The 17,123-nt window shown below is 37.7% G+C and overlaps 1 protein-coding gene across 4 annotated transcripts in view; it reads left to right on the top strand.

Moving 5' to 3' along the window:
• Positions 1 to 1,199: 1,199 nt before the first annotated feature.
• The window catches only part of DCAF10 (DDB1 and CUL4 associated factor 10), a 33,502-nt gene continuing 17,578 nt past the window's right edge, over positions 1,200 to 17,123 (top strand). For 2 of the 4 annotated variants that reach the window (XM_045579991.1, XM_036433316.2), the window contains exons 1-2: positions 1,200 to 1,841; positions 7,646 to 7,759. In XM_045579991.1, coding sequence (XP_045435947.1) covers positions 1,303 to 1,841; positions 7,646 to 7,759 — 653 coding nt within the window. In that variant the 5' untranslated portion in view covers positions 1,200 to 1,302. The remainder of the gene's footprint in view (positions 1,842 to 7,645; positions 7,760 to 17,123) is intronic. The other 2 variants (XM_045579990.1, XM_036433315.2) reach the window with 2 other exon arrangements.

Genomic DNA, 17,123 nt, shown 5'->3' with positions numbered 1-17,123 from the left:
TCTTTCAACAAAGATCCTTCACGTTTTCCTTCAGTCACCAAATGTGAGCTTTCTACAACACATCTCTCTTTTTTTAAAAAAAAAAAATATTTTTTTTCATTGATTTTTTTACAGAGAGGAAGGAAGAGGAATATAGAGAGAGAAACATCGATCAGCTGCCTCCTGCAACACCCCCCACTAGGGATGTGCTCACAACCAAAGCACATGCCCCCAACTGGAATCAATCGAATCTGGGATCCTGGCGTCCACAGGCCGACCCTCTATCCACTGAGCCAAATCGGTTAGGGCTACAACACATCTCTTGATCAAGGCCTAGAAGAGTTGTCAGTTCCTGTATATACCCTTCCTTGTACCTCAGGCTTTCCTTTCTTGAAGACTCTACTTGCCTTCCCCAGAAACATCCAGCTCCTTGTTAACCCCTTTCTGCAGAGTTCTATGCATTTATCACAACAGCAGTGGTGCGGGGAGTCGTGTGTCTGTCCTACCCTCCAGGCCCTCCCTGGTAGATGTCAACAGGATGCACACTGGGTTGCATTGCTGGTAAGGTAGCTTCCCTCTGCCTCCTGGCTGGATACACTGGCGCCTTCCTGCATAGGGAGATCTGGCCTGTGTAGGAGCTGGCAATTGGGCAGACAGCTATTCAGGACACCAATATGCCTCCAATATATATTTTCTTACAGAGAGGAAGAGAGAGAGATAGAGAGCTAGAAAAATCGATGAGAGAGAGACATCAATCAGTTGCCTCTTGCACACGCCCCCCAGTGGGGATGTGCCCGCAATCAAGGTACATGGCCCCGACTGGAATCGAACCCGGGACCTTTCAGTCCGCAGGCTGACGCTCTATCCACTGAGCCAAACCAGTCTCGGCAGGCCAGGGCTTTTTAGTGCATAAGTTCCTTTCCCAGGCTGAGCAGGCAGTGTGTGTGTGTACCCCTCACACGCGTTGGTAACGTCTTCCCCTCGCTGGCCTCGGGGTGCAGCGGGGATCACAGAACACAATCATGCGCAGCCTCTCAGACTGGTCAGGACCACCGTCACCGACAACTACACACCCACCGTGGCCCTCCGGGGCCAGAAGCTAACGGTCCCGATCCAGCCCCCCAAAACACCTCGTCGCCGCCTTCCTGCCTCGGCCGGCCGGTGCTCCCCCGATCGCGGTCCCCGGCGGCCGAGCGGCGGCGCGGGTTTCCCAGCCGGCGGGGTTAGGCCTGCGCGCGCCGGAAGTGGCGGCGGCGGGAGCGGGAGCGCAGAGCTGTAGGCCGGCGGGGTAGCGGCCCGGAGCCGCGGGCGGGCGCGTCGGTCATGTTTCCCTGCGGGCCCGGTAGCCCCGGAGGGGACCGGATGGCCGGAGCCGGCACTGAGGAGCCAGCCCCGCTCGGGGAGCCGGCGGCAGCCGCCGGGCCGCTCCCTGCGCCCCTCTCGGCGCCGCCGCCGCCCGGGGCTGACGCAGCCCCTCCTCCCCTGTCGCCCTCCAGGAGCCCTCGCTCCGTCCGCAGCCCCTCGCCGCCGTCCCCCGCCGCGCGCGCCGGCGAGCCCTGGCTGGCGGGAGCCCCGAAGTCCCCCGTGGCCCCGGCCCCGGGAAAGCCGAGGTCCCCGCTCTCCCCGCCGCGCCGGCGGTCGGGGCCGGACTGCGGGGCCGGCGCCGGCCCGGGCGGCCCGGGCGCCCGGCTGTTCGGGTGGCTGCGGGAGCGCAGCCTGGGCCGCGGGCTGTTCGTGGACCCGGCGCGGGACAACTTCCGCACCATGACCAGCCTCTATGGCTCCATCCACCCCGCGGACTCCGTGTACCTCAGCACCCGCACCCACGGGGCCGTCTTCAACCTCGAGTACTCGCCCGACGGGTAAGCGGGCCCTCGGGGGTTGGGCACCGCGGCCTGGCACTTTGAGGCGGCCTCGTCCGTCTCTCCCCCGCAGGAAGGCCCGGCTCGGGGTTGGAGAAATGCGGGCCCAGAGCTAGGTAGACGTTCACACAGTAGGTGTTCAGTAGAAATACACGGAATAGCTGCCCGTCCTGTCCCTGTCACCCTAGGCCTGCGTTTGTCTCCTTTAAGCTGGTGTCAGGGGGCGGCAGCTTGCAGGTGCCCTGTGCCCTGTGCCTGGCCGGTCCGAGGGGACCAGCGCGCGTTCCTTTGCCCCAGGAAGATGCCCAGTGGTGCCTGACGATGTAGGACATTGGTGAAGCTCCCAGGCTGGGCTACCTGCTTCTGTTCAGGGGGCCCAGCCTTTTCCTGGCTGATGGAATATTTCATGCTTGGCCTGGATATAATTTTCAAAGTATATCTTTAAAAAAAAAAATTTTTTTTATTGATTTTTTTTTTTTACAGAGAGGAAGGGAGAGGGATAGAGGGTTAGAAATATCGATCAGCTGCCTCCTGCACACCCCCCACTGGGGATGTGTTCACTACTAAGGTACATGCCCTTGACCGGAATCGAACCTGGGACCTTTGGGGCTGCCTGCCTTTATCAAGCACTTTCCCATTTTCTTTTTTCTTTTTCTTTTCTTTTTTTATGATTTTTTACAGAGAGGAATGGAGAGAGATAGAGAGCTAGAACTGTCGATGAGAGAGAAACATCGACCAGCTGCCTCCTGCACACCCCCTACCGGAGATGTGCCCACAACCAATGTACATGCCCCTGACCGGAATCGAACCTGGGACTCTTCAGTCCGCAGACCGACGCTCTACCACTGAGCCAAACCGGATTCCGCGACTTTCCCATTTTCATATGGTCTTTTGTGAGAACTGCATACTCTGGGGAGAAATGAAGAGGGCAGTCTAATGAGAGTAATACTACTACTTCAGGTACTATCCAAGCATATTAACTCTTGGCATAGTGTGTACTTCTATGGCAGGATAAAATCTATAATAGAGGAATGAGGCCTAAGGGAATGGTTTATGGATAAATGACTCTTGGGATGCAGATCCCTAATTTTATCATTCCTATTGCATTTTGCCATTATTTATTGAGATAAGTTTGCCAAAACCCACTGAATGCCAGCCCACCATGGTATTAATAACACTCATTTTATTAATGAAAATGACTGCCAACCTAACTCTTCTCTGTACCAGAAACATTTAGTTGAGGGAACTGAGAAGCAAAAAGATTATCATGTACGAAGGATTTCTATCCTGACTTCTACTCATAACTGCCATATTATATTACCTCTCATCTGGGCTGAGGGATTAGATTTGAATCAATTAAATATGATATATCAATAAATTACTTTTGTCACTTAGTTATTAATATGAATACATATTGAATATAGAAAACTAACAGCAAGCATTAAAAATACACTTAGTTCAACAAAAGTTAAGAATGTACAATTCTGTTAATAATTATTTTTTTTAACTTATCAAGACTACAAGTTACATAATGACTACCTATTTAATAGGGAAATTCTTAGAAGGGCTTTATGCAATTTCCTATATCCATGGTTCAGACAAGGGCATCTGGATCAAACAAGATTGTGGCTACAATTTCCAAATATTAATAAATGATTGGAAGTTACTAGAATAATTTGTTGAATAATTTGAGTTACAACTAATACCATTTTGGCAAGCATTTTTATAATCTATAGGATTATTATTTTAATTTTATTCATGTTAATTTATACTAATAAATGTTTAACTTTTTAAAGTATCATACTTGACTGACTATATGTTACTTTATGCTTGTTTTTTAAAACACAAAAGAAATTTATAAAATTTATACTTTTAAGCCCACATATTTCAAAAGTTTATTTTAGAGTACAGTTTTTCTAGTACAATGTGATTGCTATAAATTAATAAAATAACTATTAAAAAACTCATGTATTTTAAAGTTAAGAAACATTTATAAATAACTCAGGGCACACAATGGGCTTAGAGCAGAAATAACAGTGGAAATTATAACTAAATGATGATAGAAGTACCACATGTCTCAAAATTTGTAAGGTTATATGTAAGTAAAATAGTACGTCATAGAAAAATTATAGTCTTTAATAAACTGGAAAGGAAGACAGGGAAAATTAATGAGCTAAGTGTCCATCTGAAGAAAAAGAATAGTTATCTGCAAATAACAGCAAAGTAAATCTTTGCAGAAGAAAGAAGAAAATTCTAAAAAATAGAATTAGTGAAATTTTGTTTTGATTTTATTTTTGAAAGAGAGAAAAACAGATTTGTTCCACTTATTTTGCATTCATTGGTTGATTTTTATAAATGTCCTGACGAGGGATTGAACCCGAAACCTTGGTGTATCGGGATGACACTCTAGCCAAGCCAGGATGAATTAGTGAAATTTTAAAATTCCATAGCAATACCCAATTGAAAGAAAAATGTGTCTTTGAAAAAATAAATACAATGGAAAAATACTCATCAATCAAGAGAATGCCCAAATATACAATATTAAAAATGAGCCCTCCCTGGTTTGGGTCAGTGGAGAGAGCGTCGGCTTTCAGACTGAAGGTCCTGGGTTCAATTCCAGTCAAGGGCACATGCCCAGGTTGCGGGCTTGATCCTCAGTAGGGGGTGTGCAAGATGCATCAATCAATGATTCTCTTTCATCATAGATGTTTTTATCTCTCCCTATCCCTTCTTCTCTGAATTCAATAATATATTTAAGAAAGGAAGGGAGGGAGGAAGGAAGGGAGGAAGGAAGGAAGGAAGGAAGGAAGGAAGGAAGGAAGGAAGGAAGAAAGGAAGGAAGAAAGGTGGGGGGAGGGGGGTGGGCAATGACCTCAGATGCAAAAGGTAGACTTTGTAGTTTTCCAAAAGTAGTAAAATACATGGTTTGGACCAACCCTCTGAGAATAATTTTAAAGACTAGAGAAAATATAAATATTTAATGTAAGATATAAAAACCTTATTTGGAAGGCTTGAGACAATGAGGAAATTGTAGGACCAAGAACTGCAAAAGGAGGGAAGCCAGAGATGTGAGCTCTCCATTGTAGCCAAATAAATCTAGCAATATGATAGAAATGAAAAGTTGGTTTGACTTTTCATTTGGTTTGACTTTTATTAGAAAATAAAGTAAATCACTACATTAACATCTTAAAGGAAAAATATAACGAGAGAATTTCAATTAATATTGGAAATGTTTCATACAGTTTAACATATTTTAATGAAAAAGAAACTTAGCAAATTTGTTGTATAAGAGAACTTCCTTAATCTAAATAATAGGAATTTGGTAGCTTCAATGACAAAAAAAACCTCTATAGAATGCATTGTATTTAATGATGAAATGGGGAATACATTCTTGAAGATCGAAAGGAACAGACAAGAGTGGCTGCTAAATTAACATTTCTATTCAATATTGTACTGAAAGTCCTAGCCAATGCCGCAAGGGAAAAAAGGTAATAAAAAAGAAAAGAACAATTGTTTGTAGATATATTATCAACAAAGTCAGTGCATCTCAATAAAAATACCAATAAGATGTCTTAGTAGGACTTGATATACTATATCTAAAATTCACTTGGAAGAGAAAGCATAATATTAGCCCCTGAAAAAAATTTATAAAGCAGTGAAGGTATCTTACCTTGCCACATATCAAATATACTTTTAGAAATTAAAATAGTGTGGTAATGTTGTATAGAATACAACATAGAGTACAAAAACAAAACATACCGTATTTTTCGGACCATAAGACGCACTTTTTTCCCCCCAGAAGTGGGGGGGGAAAGTCCCTGCGTCTTATGGTCCAAATATAGCCTACACATATACTTTAAAAAAAAAGTTTTTTTACTTGCCCGGCTCTGTGTGGTCTCTGTGTGCTTGCCCGGCTCTAAAATGGTTCTAAATGCTGCTGTTTACTTTACAGGGTTGATTACATGTGTTTATGACTGTGATGTTGGGTTTTAATGCACATAAAATATTTTAGGACACTATTTGTTTCAGAATCTTCTTTTCTTCATTTCCCTTCTCTAAAAACTGGTGTGTCTTATGGTCCGGAGCGTCTTATGGTCCGAAAAATACGGTATATGATAATGATGGGATTTCAAACAATGAGAAAAGCGTAGGCTTTGATATGGGGACAAAATATATACACATTTGTTTTGTTAATCCTCACCTCAGGATATTTTTCCATTAATTTTTAGAAAGACTGAAAGGGAGAGGGAGAGACAGAAAGAAAGAAACATCAATGTAACAGAGAGACATAGATTGGTTGCCTCCAACACAAGCCTGGACCAAAGTTACAACTCATGCCATGTACAAAAATATAATTGGATTAAAACAAAACAATGTTTTATAGATCTCCTATTTATAATGATTAAGGTTATTGATTCATTTCCTGTTATACAAGAAGAAAAGTCCATTCCATGTCTCTTCTGACTAACAAAAAGAAATGTTTATACACCATCTAAAATTATATACATTAATTTGAATACTTCTTACTCATGATGATCAATTGGCACAAAAGTCCATCAGATATAGTAAATATTTGAAGTCCACTAAAAAAAAAAATGGTGTTTATGCAGATGCCCTTTGAAGGATAATTTTATGATTACTAAATATGGGGACAGTTTGAATTTTTCCCTCTCCAACTTTATCTAAAAAGCTTTTTCTGAATACAAAAGTTTGTCTATTTGATATTCTATCTTTTGCACTTTCAGCTTAAATGTACAAAATTCCACTTGTTATTGGAACAATAAATTGAGGAGACTGTAGTTTCAAAGACTCATGATTTTATTTGCTAGATCTGCATCTGAAAGAGCAGTGCCCACAGAAAACTAGACTTAACCAAAATCAATAAAAGACAATGGATTTTTAGAAATCAAAATGAGGCTTGTAAAAGGTTTATGAAAATATAACTTTGTAGCCGAAACTGGTTTGGCTCAGCGGTAGAGCGTCGGTCTGTGGACTGAAAGGTCCCAGGTTCGATTCCAGTCAAGGGCATGTACGTTGGTTGCGGGGACAACCCCGGTAGGGGGTGTGCAAGAGGCAGCTGGTCGATGTTTCTCTCTCATCAATGTTTCTATTCCTAATAGCTCTCCGTCTCTCTCCCTTCCTCTCTGTGAAAAAATCAATAAAATATATTAAAAAAAGAAAATATAACTTTGTAATAGGGAAGAGTTTTGAAAATAGACACAATACTAAAAAAAAAAGGAAAAGATAAGACTATATATGTCTAACTGATAGGATATATACTTTTTCAGTGCATTTTAATACTGATAAATACAAAATTTTATTGTATAAGATTTTCTCTCTACGTTGCTTCATTTCAGCTTTTCTCATTTAAAAATATGTTTTGGAGTTCTTTCATATCGTAACCACATAAAACTATCTCTTTTAAAAATCAACCATCCTTCTTTCATGTACATTTAGGTTTCTTTCAATTTCTCCTTACAATGAAGCATATATTCCTTGTATTTATGAATTATTATGTGTCTAGATAAGTGCCCAGAAAAAAAATTGCTGAGTCAAAATATATGCACATTTGAAACTTGATACTTATACTCCTCAAACATAAACTATACCAGTTTGTATTCCACCATAATATAAAGAGGACCATTTCCTACTAGTGCCAATAGTGGATATCATTAGTATTTTAACTATTTCCTACTAACATGGGCAAAAAGAAGTTACTCACTTATAGTTTGCATAATTATAAATAAATATAAATAACCAGAGAATACTAGAAAACTAAAAAGAAATGTGTCACTTGCTTTCAGGTCAGTGCTGACGGTTGCTTGTGAACAGACTGAAGTTCTGCTTTTTGACCCTATATCATCTAAGCACATAAAAACACTTTCTGAAGCCCATGAAGACTGCGTAAATAATATCAGGTTAGTATTATAGTAAAAAATGAACTTTATTATTGTCACCAAAAATATTCTGTTTTGGAAGTTCATGAAAATGTGTAATGCTTTGTCGGTAGTGCTAGACATACAGTACACATTTGTGAGTTGTGAATTTTATCCCTTGTGAAATTTATCCCTTTAATTATAAAACTTATTGTTAACTGTTTTGGATTAGAATCTTTCTGAAATACATTTTTCACTTCCACATGATTTTCTTTTTCTCTTCATGTATTAGAATCATCATTATGAACCTCATCTAGTATGATAATAGTCTTGTATTGCCTTTAGGCTTTGGCAATCCTGTTACTTAGCTTGTTTCACCACCAGCTCCCAAATTCAAACTATTGAGGGGAAAAGGCACATATGCACAGAGAACTTCTTTATAGGACTGTTGGAAGCTTCTTAAATTCTCAGTAATGTGGGAAATAGATAACAGTTGAACAGGTGGATTAATATGCAGTCATTAAAATGATGGTCCCAAAGACTACATATCAACATATATAAATACTTGGGATAATATAGATTAAAATCATGATATAAACTACAAATGTGACATGATGCAGGAAAAAAAAGATTAGAAGGAAATATTTTAAAATGCTAACAGTAGATGAGTTAGAATGGATTATGAGCAATTTTATAAACTTTATGTAGAGATTATATTACTTTTTTAATTATTACTTTTAATTAAAAAAACAAAACTGTGGAAATTACTTCTAGTCAAGATGACCTACTGAGTTTTAATGTAACATCTATGCTCTAAACACATCTAAGAACAAAAAAATAAGTACCACAAAAGATATACCCAGGCTGTGAAACAATAAATATCTTTGTGGGCCAGAAACTGAACACAAAAAAGTGCTAGAAGTGCTTCATGTGAGATGGAAACCAGAATCACTACATGAAGCCAGGGGTTTTGTTGGAATGTATATCTCATTTGTGAAAGGATGAAAAAAGGAAAAAGCTGTTAACTACTGGGGCTATAGTTTTAGTTGATAAAGACACAGACTTATGACCAGGAATTGATTAAGTCATTATTGAGTCAGTGATTGAATATATGTGATAGCTTCAATATCATCATGAAACTGCAGGTCTTAATATTATTATAAGGTCTAGTTGTCATTTAGGGGTCCAGTAATGCAAAGTGGGGCCAACTAAAAACTATCAAATAGGTGGAGAGAGAAAAACAAAACAAAAACAAAAACCTTTTACTACTCAAAATGTGCCTACAACCCAAATCGCAAAACTCATGAAGACATCTAATATTAATATAATAACAAAATCAGCAACTAACAGGCATTTTCTCTGGATGAAATTAATTTATGGAGTAGTCCAACAAAGACTTTTATTTTAAAAAATAAATTATTTTATTTATTTTTATTTTTTTTGACTAGGTAATACATGCAAGAGGTACAAAATTCAAAGGTACAAAAGGGTAAACAGTGAAAAGTAAGTCTATCTCCCACCTCTGTCCCCTGGCCACCCAATTCCCCTCCCCAGAGGCAACCACTATTACCAGTTTATTGCTATCTTTTCTGAGATAGTTTGTCCATATGCAAGCATATACATACTCATACATAAATATATGCATACACTTTTATATAAATGGTAGCATTGTATACATACTATTATGTACTTTGGCGTTTTCACTTCAAAACATGTTTAGAAATCATTTCATATTAGTATCCATGAGGTGATATTATTCTTTTTAACGGCTGCATAGTATTCCATTGATTAGAAGGAACTTTAAAGCATTTTTAGGATGCTCAAAGAAATAAGTTGAGGGGTACTTTCTTGAAACAGAATGAAACAAAAACAGGTTAATGTGGAAATGAACCAATTAGAATTCTTTGTAGTTGGTATATAAAAACACAGTAGATGAGATAAATTTACCCTTTACAGTGTAAAATTAAAGTTTACACCATTGGTGATAGAATTAATGGGTTGGAAAATAGTACTAAAAATTTCTTCTAGAACACAGGAAAAAGATACAAATATGAAAGAATAGTTAAAAGATATAGAAGATTAGTTGAAAGACTCCAATAAATATATAAGAATTACAAAAAAAGAGAGAAGATGCAGAGATTGGTGGAGAACTAATTTTAAAAAATATATATATTTTATTTATTTTACACAGAGAGGAATTGAGAGGGATAGAGAGTTAGAAACATTGATGATAGAGAAACATTGACCAGCTGCCTCCTGCATATCCCCCACTGGGGGTGTGCCACAACCAAGGTACGTGCCCTTGACCGGAATCGAACCCAGGACCTTTCAGTCCGCAGGCCAACGCTCTATCCACTTAGCCAAACCGGTTTCTGCGGTGGAGAACTAATTTTTGAAGACAGAGGGGCACAGAGACAAGTAATTCTTAGCATTGAAGAGGGACCTGAGTCCTTCCATCAAGAGTAAAATCTAGAATATCAAGTAGGTTAAAGAAAAAAAATTCACATCTAGATAGGTTGTAGTGAAACTAGAATATCAAAGATAAAGAGAGCATCATAAAAGTCACCGAAGTTAGAAGCCAGATAACCTACAGAGGTATGATAAGCTAACAGAAGGTTTCTTATCAGCAACAATTGATGCTAGGAAGAAATGGAAAACCTTAAAAAATACTAAGGCAATACCATGTCATATCCAGGTAAACTGTTATGTTAGAGTAGTGTTTGTCAACCTTTCTAATACTGCAATGCTTTAATACAGTTCCTCATGTTGTGGTGACCCCCAACCATAAAATTATTTTCGTTGCTATTTCATAATTGTAATTTTGCTACTGTTATGAATGGTAATGAAGATACCTATGTTTTCCAATGTTCTTAGGTGACCCTGCTACTTTTAGTTTTTTATAAGACCATCGGAAAACACAAATATTTACGTTACCATTCATAACAGTAGCAAACCTGCAGTTATGAAGTAGCAACGAAAATAATTTTATGGTTGGGGGGTCCCCACAACATGAGGAACTATATTAAAGGGTCACGGCATTAGAACGGTTGAGAACCATTGTTTTAGAGTGAAGAATTTTAATTAGGTGAAATGATAAATGATATTAATTATTATTAGCAGAAATATAATTAGGGGCTTTTTAGGGGGTACATTTAAAATAAAATTCAAGTTCTTGCTGAAACCAGTTTGGCTCAGTGGATAGAACGTCAGTCTGCGGACTGAAAGGTCCCAGGTTCAATTCCGGTCAAGGGCATGTACGTTGGTTGTGAGCACATCCCTGGTGGAGGGGTGTGCAGGAGGCAGCTCATTGATGTTTCTCTCTCATTGATGTATCTAGCTCTCTATCCCTCTCTCTTCCTCTCTGTAAAAAATTAATAAAATATATTTTAAAAATTAAATTAAAGTTCTAATTCTGGTCCCTTAAGTAATTTTCTAGTTGCATTAAAAAAGAAATCTTTAAAATTAAATTTTAATAATACATTTTAGATAACCCAGTATGTTTAAACTATTATTTCAACATGTAATCAGTATAAAATGTATTGAGATGTTTTATATATATATTTTTTTTTTCATGCAAAATCCAGGGCATATTGTATATTTAGGGTACATCATTTCAGACTGGCTACATACCAAGAACTGAAAAGTCACATGTGGCTAATGGCTACCAAATTGAACAATATAGTTCCAGAGAGTAACAAAAAATAGGTTATACCCATTTTTTTTATACATATAGGAGGGGTTTTGTTCAGTGGGAAGATATAATAAGGTCTCTGTCTTGTTCAGAAAAATAAAATAAATTCAGAACAACGTTTCATTAAATATATATATGATAAAAAACTAAAAGTAACTAAAGTAGCCGAAACCGGTTTGGCTCAGTGGTAGAGCGTTGGTCTGCGGACTGAAAGGTCCCAGGTTCGATTCCGGTGAGGGGCATTTACATTGGTTGTGGGCACATCCCCAGTAGGGGGTGTGCAAGAGGCAGCTGGTCTCATCAACGTTTCTAGCTCTCTGTCTCTCTCACTTCCTCTCTGTAAAAATCAATAAAATATATATTTTAAAAAAATTTAAAAGTAACTAAAGTAATAGAAGTACAGTGTACAGTTTCCAAACCAGCAGAAGAAGGGAAAAAAGAATATTGAAGACAGGAAAGCTTAAAAAAGTGTTAATAATAATAATAATAAATAATAATGATAAAGCAAAGGAAAGATAATTAGAAAAAAGAAGTAGAAATAGTTCTAAATATATGTGTAGTTCACAATGGGTATAAATGGGTAGATCTTATTAAAAGACACAGAGACAGCAATTTGAATGAAAAACAAAATCATTTATATATTCTCTATAGAGATACCAAAAATGCCCAGAAATGGAAAAAGAAAAGTGATGTAGGTTATTATCGGACAGATGGAAGACCAAAGTCTTTAATAACGATAAAATGCAACAGTACATATTAAGAAAAGGAAAAATCCACAATAAGATATTTATAAATATGCAACTTGAAGTATAAAAACCAAAATGGAGTGATAAGGAATTATAAATCTACTAGCAGTCCAGTTAACGGATTTGTGTACTTGTGGGGTCCCTCAGCCTGGCTTGCGGGGATTGGGCTGAAACCAGCTCTCCGACATCCCCTGAGGGGCCCCAGATTGCGAAAGGGCGGTTCTCAGGTGACACACCCCGGATTGGGCTCCCTCCTCTCTGGTTCCAGGTGCGTCTCTCAAGAACTGCAGCTGCCAAGTCACTGCAGCTTGGCAGCTCCTGTGTTGGGCATCTGCCTCCCGGTGGTCAGTGTGTGTGATAGCTATTGTCTGGTCAGCCGGTTGCTTATATATATTACTTTAGTTACTTTTAGTTTTTTATCATATATATATTTAATGAAACGTTGTTCTGAATTTATTTTATTTTTCTGAACAAGACAGAGACCTTATTATATATATATATATATATATATATATATATATAGTTGCATCCAAAACTAGTAAATCAAGCAAATAAAAAATGAGGCTATAAAAGATAAACTAGAGATGCTTGATAAAATTTTAACTTTTGCCTGGCTGGCATGGTTCAGTGGTTGAGCATCAACCTGTGAACCAAGAGGTCATGGTTCAATTCCAGGTCAGGGTTATGCCCGGGTTGCAGGCTCGATCCCCAGTGTGGGGGAGGGCGTGCAGTAGGCAGCCGAGCAATGATTCTCTTTTATTATTGATGTTTCTATCTCTCCTCCTCCTTTCCTCTCTGGAATCAATAATAAATATATTTTTAAAATTTAAAATATATATATTTAATCTTCACCTGAGGACTTTTTTATTGATTTCTTTTTTAAGAGAGAGAGGAAGGGGAAGAGAAAGAGAAACATTGATGTGAGAGAGAAGCATGGAATTGTTGCCTTCCACACTCACCCGACTAAGAATTGAATTCACAACCTAAGTATGTGCCCTGATTAATCTATAAATTTAGTGCAGTTTTAATCAAAATATCAAGTTTTTATAACTTTATTTTAAAATTCATATTGAACAGCAAGGACCAAGAATATATGAGACTGTTTTGAAGAAGACTAAGATGATAGGAGTACTCACCTCTCCAGATATCAAATATGGTCTTAGGACAGGGATAGATTAAGTGACAAATGGGACGAAACAGAGCTTCAGAAATTTAACATATGACAGCAGGGGCATTATATGGGAGATGGAAAACAGAGAACTGGTTATACATATGAAAAAATTAAATTAAATTTTTATCTCATACCATAACTAAAAGTAACTGCCAGTTAGATTAAATACCTAATTATGAAAGCAAGCCTTTAAAGCTTTAGAAGAAATATAGAATATATTTATACCCTAAGTATAAAAAGGATTTTTTTTTAAATATACAAAATGCACAAGCCATTAAGGATTAAAAGTTCAACTGCATTAAAATTTAAAACTTTCGCTGAAACCGGTTTGGCTCAGTGGATAGAGCATCGGCCTGCGGACTCAAGGGTCCCGGGTTCGATTCCGGTCAAGGGCATGTACTATGGTTGTGGGCAGCTGATCGATGACTCTCTCTCATCGATGTTTCTAACTCTATCTCTCTCTCTTTCTCTCTGTAAAAAATCAATAAAATATATATTTTTAAAAAATTTAAAACTTTCTTATAACCAAAGACATAAGAATGTGAGAAGATAAGCTATAGGCTAGTGGGAGAAAATGTTTTTAATGCACATAACTAAAAAATGGATAAGTACTCAGAATATGTAAGACAATTATTCTGGAACAAAATGACAGAGAATCACATAAGAGAAACTGAAATAAGCAATGAGTATGGAAAGATTTTCAAGCCTACTACCGGTAGTTACCATGGAAATGCAAATAAAAATAGCAGTGAAGAAACACCAAAGATGTTGAGAAATAGAAACTCTTAGATATTATTGATGGAGTATAAATTAGTAAAATTAATTTGAAGAGCAATTTTGCAATGTCCGGTAAAATTGAAGATCAATTAAAAAAAAATTACAGCACATGTGAGCAAGGAGGTATGTTAAAAGGTTCATGCAGAAACCGGTTTGGCTCAGTGGATAGAGTGTCGGCCTGCAGACTCAGGGGTCCCGGGTTAGATTCCGGTGAAGGGCATGTACGTTGGTTGCGGGTACATCCCCAGTAGGGGGTGTGCAAGAGGCAGCTGATTGTGCAAGAGGCAGCTGATTGATGATTCTCTCTCATCGATATTTCTAACTCTCTATCCCTCTCTCTTCCTCTCTGTAAAAAATCAATTAAAAAAAATTTTTTTTAAAGAAAGAAAAGGTTCATTATAAATTATCAGTTTTAGAAGGAAATAAATCTGCAAGAGGAAGGTAAACTCTGGTATATTTATACAATGGAATACTATACATCTGTTAAACTAAAAGAATCAGCATGTGAGATACATGTCAGAAATGTGAAGTTGAACCAGAAAAGCAAACTGTAGAATGAGCTGTATATAGTGTGATACCATTTATATAGTTTGAAAATATACAGACACAAGCTTGATGAGGGCACATATTTCTTGGTTTGTTCTCTGCTTTATCCCCAGCACCTAGAACTATGCCTAGCACATAGTGGGTGCTCGTTAAGTATTTAAAGAATAGAGTGCAAAACAATATTATCAGTTGTTTATAGCTCCATACTTATGAATCCATGGTATTAAAAAATTGTGTGGGGCGCAACAAACAACAAATTTTGGATAGTGGTTCCCTCTGGAGAGGGAGGGAGGGGAATGGGTTTGGGGTGGGATATACAGGGTACTTCAACTGTGTTTTTAATGTTTTTAAAAATCTGAATGATACAAAATGTTAAAATTTGATAAAGCTGGGTGGTGAGTATTAGAAGGTGTTTGTTATATTCTTCATAATTTTCTCTATATTTCACAATTTAAAATTTTATTACCTCAAAAAGAAAAGACACATATCAAGTTGTTTGCCCCTACTCAAAATGGCTCTGACTAATCTGCTATTAGAATGTATATTCCTTATTAATGTCAGCTCTCATTTGCTGCTGTCAGTGTGCCTGCCTAGAACCCCACACCTACAAATTTGAATTTGCTTCTTATCTGTTAGAAAAAAAACAGATTTTGAAGCTTTTTTAGAAGTATATAACTTTATAGTTTTGAGTAAGGAGTTGCGGAGTCATTGGCATGAGCTTAAATGTGTGTATCTAATAATACTAACTTCCATTTGTTGAGTGCTTACCATGTGCCAAATCTTTTGCGAAGTACTTTTCATACATAATATGTTTAATTCTCATGGTATCCTGATGTGAGACAGATGTTGTACCCATTGTAAGGGATGAAGAAATTGCAACCCAGATAAAGAGTCTTGCCCAAGGTATATAATATATATAATAAGTGGTGAAGCTGGAATTCATATTCAGTTCCATTAGACCATCTCACTACTGTTCAGAGATGAGGGCATGCACTTCCTGATTCTAAATGGTCATTTTGCACATACTTAGTAATGTCTTCTAGTTTATTTTGTAGTTTTGAGATTTGCTTATCTTATAAATAAAAATGTTGATAATTGTGGAGAGCATTTTCTTCACATTTAGGGAAAGTGTATAATTTAAATTCTTAAGCTTTCTTGTAATTCATGAGAACTCTGGATTTAGATTTTAAAATCCATTTAATAACTAAGTTCCCCCAATTATGTGGTTACAGGGGGAACTGAGGTTATCATAAGAATATTTACTTCATGATATCACAGCTAAAAGACTAGTACCCGTTTTGATAGCCAAGAATCTACTTTTCTTCCCCACTGTCTTTGTTGGTCTTTCCTGATTGTTATAGTCCAAACAATATACTAATCAATAAGTGCTTATCCGCTTATCCCTGGGAACATGAAATTTCTTATTTTGCAAAGGATGTAGAATTTCACAAAACCCTGAGAATGATGTTACAGAATTGATTACATATAAAATCATTGGAAAATGAGGATTTGATCGAGTTAGGCTAGTTATCAATTAGAGAAAAGAAAATAATAGAAATGATGACATGCTAGGTACTTTGAAAAATTATGTATTTCACTTGACTAAAGAAAGCCCTTGGGAAAAATATATACAGAAAATTAGGCTCTGTATGGTTATAGTTAAAAACTCAATATGAAGTAAAGATGCAATTTTCTGATGTCATAATTTCATTGTAAAGATTCTATATTTCTTTTCTTTTTTTAAAATATATTTTATTGATTTTTCACTGAGAGGAATGGAGAGGGATAGATAGCTAGAAACATCGATGAGAGAGAATCATCGACCAGCTGCCTCCTGCACACCCCCTGCCAGGGATGTGCCCGCAACCAATGTACATGCCCCTGACCGGAATCGAACCTGGGACCTTTCAGTTCACAGACCGACGCTCTATCCACTGAGCCAAACCGGTTTCAGCTGTAAAGATTATATAAAAAATTTATTCTTGTTCTAAGAATTTTCACATTAAAAAAAAGAATTTGCACATGGTTAAATAAATGTAAGAAAGGATTATTTTCATGATTTTTAGTTCTTTTATTTTTATTTTTTTTTATATATTTTATTGATTTTTGTACAGAGAGGAAGGGAGAGAGATAGTTAGAAACATCGATGAGAGAGAGTCATCGATCAGTTGTCTCTTGCACACCCCCTACCGGGGATATGCCCGCAACCAAGGTACATGCCCTTGACCGGAATCGAACCCGGGTCCCTTCAGTCCCCAAGCCGACGCTCTATCCATTGAGCTAAACCGGTCCCGGCCGATTTTTAGTTCTTTTAAATAACTACTCAACACTTTCTTTTCCTTTTACAATGAAATGTTGGTTCCTGTTTAACAAAACTCAATTTCAATTGCTGTCATTTTTTGCCAGTTATCTGCTGATAAAGAAGACCTCAATTTATCTATATCTCAATTTATCAAGAGTTGTTATAGTCATATG

This window comes from Pipistrellus kuhlii, unplaced genomic scaffold, assembly GCF_014108245.1.
Source record: "Pipistrellus kuhlii isolate mPipKuh1 unplaced genomic scaffold, mPipKuh1.p scaffold_m20_p_12, whole genome shotgun sequence".
In the NCBI taxonomy this organism is placed as follows: domain Eukaryota; kingdom Metazoa; phylum Chordata; class Mammalia; order Chiroptera; family Vespertilionidae; genus Pipistrellus; species Pipistrellus kuhlii.
This window is presented reverse-complemented; position numbering and strand designations above follow the sequence as displayed.